This window comes from Thalassophryne amazonica, chromosome 4 (assembly GCF_902500255.1).
Source record: "Thalassophryne amazonica chromosome 4, fThaAma1.1, whole genome shotgun sequence".
NCBI lineage: Eukaryota > Metazoa > Chordata > Actinopteri > Batrachoidiformes > Batrachoididae > Thalassophryne > Thalassophryne amazonica.
The window spans coordinates 111,589,989-111,600,220 of NC_047106.1; the positions used below are offsets into that span (position 1 = coordinate 111,589,989).

General features: G+C 42.9%; 1 protein-coding gene across 3 annotated transcripts in view; it reads left to right on the forward strand.

The window, feature by feature from the left end:
* Nucleotides 1–5,389, forward strand: part of LOC117508628 (glutamate receptor ionotropic, kainate 1-like) — a 185,555-nt gene extending 180,166 nt beyond the window's left edge. For 2 of the 3 annotated variants that reach the window (XM_034168426.1, XM_034168427.1), the window contains 2 exons: nucleotides 3,853–4,078; nucleotides 4,159–5,383. In XM_034168426.1, the coding sequence (XP_034024317.1) occupies nucleotides 3,853–4,078; nucleotides 4,159–4,448 (516 nt within the window). In that variant the 3' untranslated portion in view covers nucleotides 4,449–5,383. Of the gene's footprint in view, nucleotides 1–3,852; nucleotides 4,079–4,158 lie in introns of all 3 variants that reach the window. The other variant, XR_004560149.1, reaches the window with a different exon arrangement.
* Nucleotides 5,390–10,232: the final 4,843 nt, after the last annotated feature.

Below are 10,232 nucleotides of genomic sequence, written 5' to 3' on the forward strand. Positions count from 1 at the left end.
ATTTTTACCGAAAACCAGCTGAATTTATCGAATGGTGTCCACTCAGTTGTGCCTTACAGTTTTGAAAAAAGTTTGAACAAACAAAGCAGCAGTCTCTGAGCCATTCCTAAACAATGAAAAAATCGACGAGAGGGTGGGCGACTCCTCACTCAAAGACTGCCCACAGGCGAATGACGTAACCGACAGGCATGAAAAAACTCTCGCATGCCCACGAGGGTTCAAGCCTGTCTGATGTACTCACATGTGATTCAAATCCATATGGTTTTTGAAAAAAATAATAAGGTCGGATACTTTTCTAATAGACCTCGTGTATATATATATATATATATATATATACACTCAACAAAAATATAAACGCAACACTTTTGGTTTTGCTCCCATTTTGTATGAGATGAACTCAAAGATCTAAAACTTTTTCCACATACACAATATCACCATTTCCCTCAAATATTGTTCACAAACCAGTCGAAATCTGTGATAGTTAGCACTTCTCCTTTGCTGAAATAATCCATCCCACCTCACAGGTGTGCCATACCAAGATGCTGATTAGACACCATGATTAGTGCACAGGTGTGCCTTAGACTGCCCACAATAAAAGGCCACTCTGAAAGGTGCAGTTTTATCACACAGCACAATGCCACACATGTCGCAAGATTTGAGGGAGCGTGCAATTGGCATGCTGACAGCAGGAATGTCAACCAGAGCTGTTGCTCGTGTATTGAATGTTCATTTCTCTACCATAAGCCATCTCCAAAGGCGTTTCAGAGAATTTGGCAGTACATCCAACCAGCCTCACAACCGCAGACCACGTGTAACCACACCAGCCCAGGACCTCCACATCCAGCATGTTCACCTCCAAGATCGTCTGAGACCAGCCACTCGGACAGCTGCTGAAACAATCGGTTTGCATAACCAAAGAATTTCTGCACAAACTGTCAGAAACCGTCTCAGGGAAGCTCATCTGCATGCTCGTCGTCCTCATCAGGGTCTCGACCTGACTCCAGTTCATCGTCGTAACCAACTTGAGTGGGCAAATGCTCACATTCGCTGGCGTTTGGCACGTTGGAGAGGTGTTCTCTTCACGGATGATGCGAAGGAGATGTGTTGCACTGCATGAGGCAAATGGTGGTCCCACCAGATACTGACTGGTATCCCCCCCCCAGTAAAACAAAACTGCACCTTTCAGAGTGGCCTTTTATTGTGGACAGTCTAAGGCACACCTGTGCACTAATCATGGTGTCTAATCAGCATCTTGATATGGCACACCTGTGAGGTGGGATGAATTATCACAGCAAAGGAGAAGTGCTCACTATCACAGATTTCGACTGGTTTGTGAACAATATTTGAGGGAAATGGTGATATTGTGTATGTGGAAAAAGTTTTAGATCTTTGAGTTCATCTCATACAAAATGGGAGCAAAACCAAAAGTGTTGCGTTTATATTTTTGTTGAGTATATATATATAGTGAGGAAAATAAGTATTTGAACACCCTGTGATTTTGCAAGTTCTCCCACTTAGAAATCATGAAGGGGTCTGAAATTTTCATCTTAGGTGTATGTCCACTGTGAGAGACATAATCTAAAAAAAAAAAAAAAAAAAAATCTTTTTTTTATAATTTATTTGTATGTTACTGCTGCAAATAAGTATTTAAACAGCTGTGAAAATCAGTGTTAATATTTGGTACAGTAGCCTTTGTTTGCAATTACAGAGGTCAAACGTTTCCTGTAGTTTTTCACCAGGTTTGCACACACTGCAGCAGGGATTCTGGTCCACTCCTCCATACAGATCTTCTCTAGATCTTTCAGGTTTGGACTTTCAGCTCCCTCCAAACATTTTCTATTGAGTTCAGGTCTGGAGACTGGCCAGGCCACTCCAGGACCTTGAAATGCTTCTTAAAGAGCCCCTCCTTAGTTGCCCTGGCCGTGTGTTTGGGGTCATTGTCATGCTAGAAGACCCAGCCATGACCCATCTTCAATGCTCTTACTGAGGCGAGGAGGTTGTTTGCCAAAATCTCACAATACATGACCCCATCCACCCTCCCTTCAATACAGTGCAGTTGTCATGCCCCCTTTGCAGAAGAGCACCCCTAGAGTATGATGTTTCCACCCCCATGCTTCATGGTTGGGATGGTTTTCTTGGGGTTGTGCTCATCCTCTAAACATGGTAAGTGGACTTGATTCCAAAAAGCTGGTGAACTTCAAACGGGCCTGGACATGTGCTGGCTTGAGCAGGGGGACCTTGCTGCCCTGCAGGATTTCAAACCATGACAGCATCATGTGTTACTAATGTAATCTTTGTGACTGTGATCCCAGCTCTCTTCAGGTCATTGACCAGGTCCTCCTGTGTAGTTCTGAGCTTTCTCAGAATCATCCTTACCCCACAAAGTGAGATCTTGCATGGAATCCCAGACAAGGGAGATTGACAGTCATCTTGTGTTTCTTCCACTTTCTAATAAATAATCATAACAGTTGTTGTCTTCTACCAAGCTGCTTGCCTGTTGTCCTGTAGTCCATCCCAGCCTTGTGCAGGTCTACAGTTTTGTCCATGGTGTCCTTAGACAGCTCTTTGGTCTTGGCTATGGTGAACAGGTTGGCGTGTGATTGATTGAGTGTGTGAACAGGTGTCTTTTATAAAGGTAACAAGTTCAAACAGGTGCAGAATAAGAGGGCTTCTTAAAGAAAAATTAACAGGTCTGTGTGAGCCAGAATTCTTGCTGGTTGGTTGGTGTTCAAATACTTATTTGCAGCAGTAACATCCATCCATCCATCCATCCATTTTCTTCCGCTTTATCCGGAGTCGGGTCGCGGGGGCAGCAGCTCAAGCAAAGCCGCCCAGACCTCCCGATCCACACACACGTCCCCCAGCTCCTCCGGGGGAACCCCAAGGCGTTCCCAAGCCAGCCAAGAGATGTAATCCTTCCAGCGTGTCCTGGGTCTTCCCCGGGGCCTCCTCCCAATGGGACGTGCCCGGAACACCTCTCCAGCGAGGCGTCCAAGGGGCATCCGGAAAAGATGCCCGAGCCACCTCAACTGACTCCTTTCGATGTGGAGGAGCAGCGGCTCGACTCCGAGCCCCTCCTGAGTGGCCGAGCTCCTCACCCTATCTCTAAGGGAGCGTACAGCCACCCTGTGGAGGAAACTCATCTCGGCCACTTGTACCCGTGATTTCGTTCTTTCGGTCATGAGCCAAGTCTCATGACCATAGGTGAGGATCGGAACGTAGATCGATCGGTAAATCGAGAGCTTTGCCCCCTACTCAGCTCTCTCTTCACCACGACGGTCCGATACAGCGACCGCATCACTGCAGACGCTGCACCGATCTGTCTATCGATCTCATGCTCCATCCGTCCCTCACTCGTGAATAAGACCCCGAGATACTTAAACTCCTCCACTTGAGGCAAGGACACTCCACCGACCTGAAGAGGGCAAAGCACCTTTTTCCGGTCGAGAACCATGGCCTCGGATTTGGAGGTGCTGATTTTCATCCCGGACACCTCACACTCGGCTGCAAACCGCCCCAGTGCACGCTGAAGGTCCTGATTTGACGAAGCCAACAGAACCACATCGTCCGCAAACAGCAGAGACGAGATTCTGTGGTTCTGAGGTTCGCATTGCCGGTAGCAGTAACATACAAATAAATTATTAAAAAATCATACATTGTGATTTCTGGATATTTTTTTTTAGATTATGTTTCTCACAGTGGAAAATTTCAGACCCCTCCATGATTTTTAAGTGGGAGAACTTGCAAAATCGCAGGGTGTTCAAATACTTATTTTCCTCACTGTATATATTACAGAGCATCAATCATGTACATTACCTGTGCTGTCATCCAGTATTTATTCTCATCCCACAGAAATCGAAGATCTCAACATATGAGAAAATGTGGGCATTCATGAGCAGCAGGAAAAACACTGCTTTGGTGAAAAACAATCGGGAGGGGATTCAGCGAGTCCTAACTACAGATTACGCTCTTCTGATGGAGTCAACCAGCATTGAGTACATCAGCCAGCGTAACTGCAACCTCACGCAGATTGGAGGCTTGATAGATTCAAAGGGCTACGGGGTGGGAACGCCAATTGGTAAGACAGAAAACTAACAAAGAGCCTGCACACACATAACCACCCAATGTACTTGATTCTGCTGGTGTTTCCATTTCTAGGATCCCCTTACCGAGACAAGGTGACCATTGCCATCTTGCAGCTGCAGGAAGAAGGGAAATTGCACATGATGAAGGAAAAGTGGTGGAGGGGCAACGGCTGCCCGGAGGAGGACAGCAAAGAGGCCAGCGCACTGGGTGTGGAGAACATTGGGGGTATTTTTATTGTGCTGGCAGCTGGACTTGTTCTCTCAGTTTTTGTTGCCATTGGGGAGTTTATTTACAAATCCAGAAAAAACTTGGATATTGAGGAGGTGAGTGTCAGCCAGTGTGAATGGCACAATAAATATTAATACCACAGTGGTTGCCGTCAACAACTCTTGACCCTAAAACACTTTGCATCGTCATTGTTGTCTTCAGAGGAATCACTGGACCAACAAACGTTGATGAGTGTGGATGCACAGAACTGCAGTTGAACAATCAAAAGTCCTTTTTATTACAGATTTTAATGTTTTTAGTAGTTTCTATGTAGATCACATGAACCTTTGAGTCTGAATTGGAGGAAAACGTGAAACCCTTTTTTGAACTATTATTATGATGGCAGATGGTGGTTGACTTCTCACATCATGACACTTGACCATCTTGGCCTTGCTGTTTTTCATAATAAATGAATAACTTGTTTGCCGTGTTTAGTTTACATACCCAACAAATTAGTGTTGAGCATGTTGTTATCGATGGATATTTTCATATTTATAGCACACAGAAATGGCAGTACTTCTTACTATTTTTATATGTACACACTTTCATATTTCAAAACACTTTCTGATTTATGCGATGACCGTTTTTTCCAGTTTGTTTATGAGCAAGCAGCCCCTCAATATTTTTGTTCAACAATTTGTACAACAATGTACATATTTTTCTTTTTTTTAACCTTGGCTAAGGAAATTCTGTTTTTGCTTGCATTTGTTTGTCTGTTTCTATGTGAGTTTTCAGGATTACTGGAAAACTGATGAACCGATGTTTCTGAAAGCTGGTGGAGAATCCACAAGGGGAAGAATCCAGTACTTTTTGGTCATGCTCTGAATCTGGAGGCAGAAATTAACTGTAATTTTAATATCTGTGATCATTAGAGATCAATTTTGGAAGGTCATCTGGAGCTGTTGTTGTTTTCGGCCCTTGAAGGAGGAATGCAAGCTGAGTAGTACTGTCCTAGGATGTATTATATGAGGTTCATGAACATGCATGTGCTGTGTAAGTTTTGTCATGTTGGATTTGTTTCAGAATGACTAAAGTTATGTGAGAACATTACATCCTTTATCCTTTTGTTTTTGGTTTAATTCGTGTGGCCGCTCTCTTCATTTGCAAACATTATCGGGTGTAACAAAGATAATTTATAATTGCTTCAAAAGCTGTTTCAGATGGATTAGGGCAAATCCATCATTATTGATGTTGTTTCATGGCCCTTGCTTTACATGGCAGTATTGTCAATTAACCTTAATTTTGTGCTTTTTTGTGCTGCAGTGGACATTTAGAGTGTGACTGACATGACTAAAGTTGGACAAACACAAAATCAAGTGAACTTTGATCCAAAATTGTCTTCAAACTAGTGCAATTAAAAACGTTCATGACATCTCACTAATAAACACACAATAAAAATTTTAGAAAAAAATATTCTTTATTTTTCTAATAATTGCAAAAATAATTGCATGGCTGACCTTACTGTGACTAACATTACAACTTGTCCACTTACAATATACAGTGCACAGCCCCCACTTTCCATGTCAATGCTTTCAAGTTGGATCACTAAAGCCGTCATCACACATAGCAAGAATGCAAGAACATGCACGTCTCATTTTGGGAGGAAAAAACGTTTGCAGTTTATTGTTTGTATAATGTTTGGAAAGAAGTGTCATTTGATTTAAACAGCGATTCACTTTGAAGTTATAAATTCTGAGCGGCGCAGTGTTTGGAGCAACGGAACGAGGACAATTCTCATTTCTTTCTTGCAACAAGACAGGAGTGCCAGTTAGTCACTTTAATCCGCACAAAAGTGACTCACGATTGACATATTTTAATGGCTCTGAGAGAGGTTAAGAAGTGAAGTCGCCGTTTCTGAAGAGGAGCGAAGCAAAGATCTAACGAAGCAGTGGATCGGAGGCAAAGCCGCACTACAGAAATGGTTGATTACAGACCCACTGAAGGGTCTGTAATCAATGTAGAGAAATGATCATTTTCCTGACAAAAACAACGGACACTCTGAAGGACCGATAAGGGAATCGTGAAGCAAAAAGGCTATTGATATTGGTGGATCAAATAATTTCTTAACGATACCCGAAAAGAACTGGTTCTCGATACCCATCCCTAGGCAGTGTCAGAATGCATCCAGACCACCTCGTCCACAATTGAACAATGGCATCCAAAGTGCATAAATAACAACAACAGGTAAATGACACAGACTGCTGTCAGATGGCCATAAAAGGCGGTGAAGACTACCCGATGTATAAACATCTGGATGGCAAACACGAGACGAAGTGGGACACAGCCCTGTGTTCCTCATGCGCACGTGTGCAAGAGCGCAGCACGCAGGTGCGTGGCACAGGTGCGCTCCGTTCACACAAATGGGGCTGTAATTATCACTCAGCCATGTGTCTGTGTGTGTATGCATATGAGCCACTAAGCGTGCGCTTCGCTGAAAGTTTGCTGGCATTGGGCCATGCTGTCCCCTGCGTCAGACAGAGGGCCTTTCCAGGGGACTTTAATTTCTTTTTTGTTCACTTCAGCAGCACAATGCAACTCTGGGCACCGCGATGGTTGGATTATCACATGGGATGTATTTTTTTATTTTGGGTGAGAGGATTTTAACCGCAGGCTGCATCTCGGCTCCACGTCTACGTTCGCGCTGTGAAACACTTCTGGACCACTGTTGGAGGTGAGATTCATGTTTATTAATGCTGTAATGGCCTGGCCCATCAGGTACATGTCATAACTCCTACAGAGTTGATCATTTATTACAGCGTGAGATCCATTCAGCTCTGAGCCTGACGCATGCAATGACGCGTTACTGTGCACCACAGAGAGGCGCAGCTGCTTGTGTTAAATACAGATATGATGGAGACAATAGTTCACATTATGTAAGTCGCCCATGGGAAGGAATGGACACATTTCTGTACTGTAAGGTCTATTGTGGATATAACAGCCTGTTCAGATTTGCAGCGTGTGCGCACAGTAGCGGTGCTTGTTTGTGCAAGCCATATGAAAAATATTTGGATCAATTATATAATTTCTAGTAACACTCAGGTCTTAAAATGTTAGTACACCAGTTAACTAGCCTCCATATCATTATTATTATTTCTTTAATGACTCAACGGTTCCTGACCTGCTCACTGTAGTATTTTCAGAAAAAGTAAGACTAAATTCATCAGTTGTTTCTTTGCCTGCTTCCAGTGTAGATCAGGCTCAGGTTTGTAATTGAGATCCTCATTAAGCATTGGATTAGGTGCACATTTTTACAGTGTCACAATGATTATTAAATCTGTGGCAGCTATGATGCAATTTTTCCCCCCAAATCTGACAGGTAACACAGAGCTTTACCTACTTTGTCACGTATTATAGGATTTGCATGACATTCAGGAGGATATTACCGAATGAGAAGTATGAAATAATTATACCAAAAGCTGAGCACATTTCAGCAGGATTCAGAAACAAAGGCCATAACCTCTATGGGAGCCTACACCTATTCACTCACAATGTGCGACACTGAAACAAAATCAAGATAATGTTTGCACTATTATTTGCAAATCTTTGCATTAGGTCTAAGGGCAACACACAAACTGATGCAGGTGCTGTTCCATTCTATTTGTGTGACAAGCACATTGAAAGGCATCGCATTGTTTTCATGTTAAACTTTACTGAATTGATTTGCTGTGTGAAATTCACAGATGACACTGCTACAGTGAGCCTTCTGAATAATGATGAGGAGGGGCGTGGCCCTGTAGTCAATGATTTTATTGCTTGGTGTGAGAACTTTTATCTGTCCATCAATGTCAGGGATGTGATCTGACCCAAACACTGTTCAGTGCTTGCATGCATTGGGTGTTGGTAGGGTTTTGGAAACTAGCAACTTCGGTACTTTTGTTGGTGAGAAAAGATTGACAGAGTTTAACTTGGCAGCCAATGCTGTGATCACTGTGGAATCAGTAGATACCATAATTGTACCATAATTTTGCAATTGTCCTGGATCAAGACTAAGATTGAGGCTTTTGATGACTTGCTGGACTCAGTCAGTGGACTCAGTTTCTGGGTCCTCTGCCTTTGAGATCGAGATCTAGATCTTCCCAGAAGATCTTTGAGAACGTGGCACATTTCTCTGTGTATGCTCCAGCACATAGGTGCCTGAGTTTGGGGACCCCAGTGGCTGGAGAAGTTCATAAGGATGTCCATACTTCACCTGGCTATGGCAAATAAATGATTACGTTTGAGAGATGGGGATGGACTGGTTGTTTGTCTAAGTGGTTGCCATCCAGGGCCCCAGGGCCCAGGGCAGTTCCATGATACTGTGGCTGTGCCAAAGCACAGCACCAGCACATGCTCCCATACTTGTCTTGGTTTCATCTGTCTAACAAATTTTGTTCCAGAACCTGGCACCGTGAATTATGCTTTGTTTTGTCGTTTTGTTAATCCCTAGAACAAGCACACAGGCGACAGTGGTAAGCGATTGGTATGGTTAGATTTTACTCGTGTGAAGCCCCTTGAGGAAAGCTTTGTTGTGATTTGAGGCTATATATATGAAATAAATTGAAATTGAATTGATTAATTTTGACAGTTATATCATACTCTACTGCAGAAAGACACTGAGGACTGTTAATGGAAAAAGCGTGAATGTAATCTTCACTTTTACTAACAGCTGTTTGACAATCAGTTCTATACTCGAGTGATAGCTGTTATCTCTTATTTCACTGGGAGGCACAGTTCCGCTAATCGCTAATTAGTGAAGCTAACTTTTCAGCTAACTTCGAAAACCATCAGCGGACCAATTAACTTCTGCTAAATTTAGTTTTGCTAACTTTTGGTCCGCTAACATTTTTTGCTGGCATAGTTAGTAAAGCCGAACGGTCAAAAAATGTTTGAAAACCCTAAAATCATACATGTTAGTTACTGTCTGTTATGTGTTTCGGACACTGATCTCTATATAATACTGGATCGCTCATTGGCCAATATTTTTGAAGCAAACTGGTCCCCATATTACCATTATCATGTCCCGCTCCCGAATGCTCTTTTCTGTTGATCTTTAATGAGGTGCACACAACTTCATTCTGTGTAATTTTGTTAAAAAATACCTTCATGTGCAACTATAAACTGTGCAAATCACCAGTTCAAAGGCTGTGGACGAACATTTCACCTGTGAGTATGATTGAAATGAGAACTAATAATACAATAACATGCTTTTGGAGGGCAGTATGCATTTTCAGAGGCCCAGCGTTCACGCCCAGTCGCCCAAAATGACAGATATTCAGATAAAATATCATTTTGGGTGACTGGGCGTGAACAGAGGGACTCAGAAAATGCATACCGCACGACAACAGCATGTTACTGAGATACACAACACGTAACGCATACATAAAAAGTTGGATCACTTAACTTTTGTTGTGTCAGCTGGCACGCGCGCTGCTCTCCAAATTCGGCAGTGCGTCCTCATCAAGCTGGCTGCTTGAGCTACTGTTCACTGTTGTACTATCCATGAGAAAATCATCCTGAATATCCATAATGGGACCAAAACACACTTCTCGCCTTTTCATCTTTTCTTCTGCGGACAGTTTTTTCCCCCCTCTGCGGACAGTTCTTGGGCTGCGCGCTATGACGTCATTTGTTTACGTACAGCGGGCGGGTATAGCCAGATAGCGTCGACGTAAATCTACGATACCGGCCTAGTAACGCCTCAGTAAGTGATACTAATGAATAATAATTTGAAGAGTTCTATTCCTTATTCCAGCATTCAGGCAAAGATAATAATAAGTGGCTTATTAACTCAACATGTGTAGCCACATGTTGTGTTTTGTGTTGGACGAACTATTTAAAGACATTTATGAGGTCTACTTGTGCATAGTTGTGGAGCTTTAGGCATTGTTGCTACGAGCTTT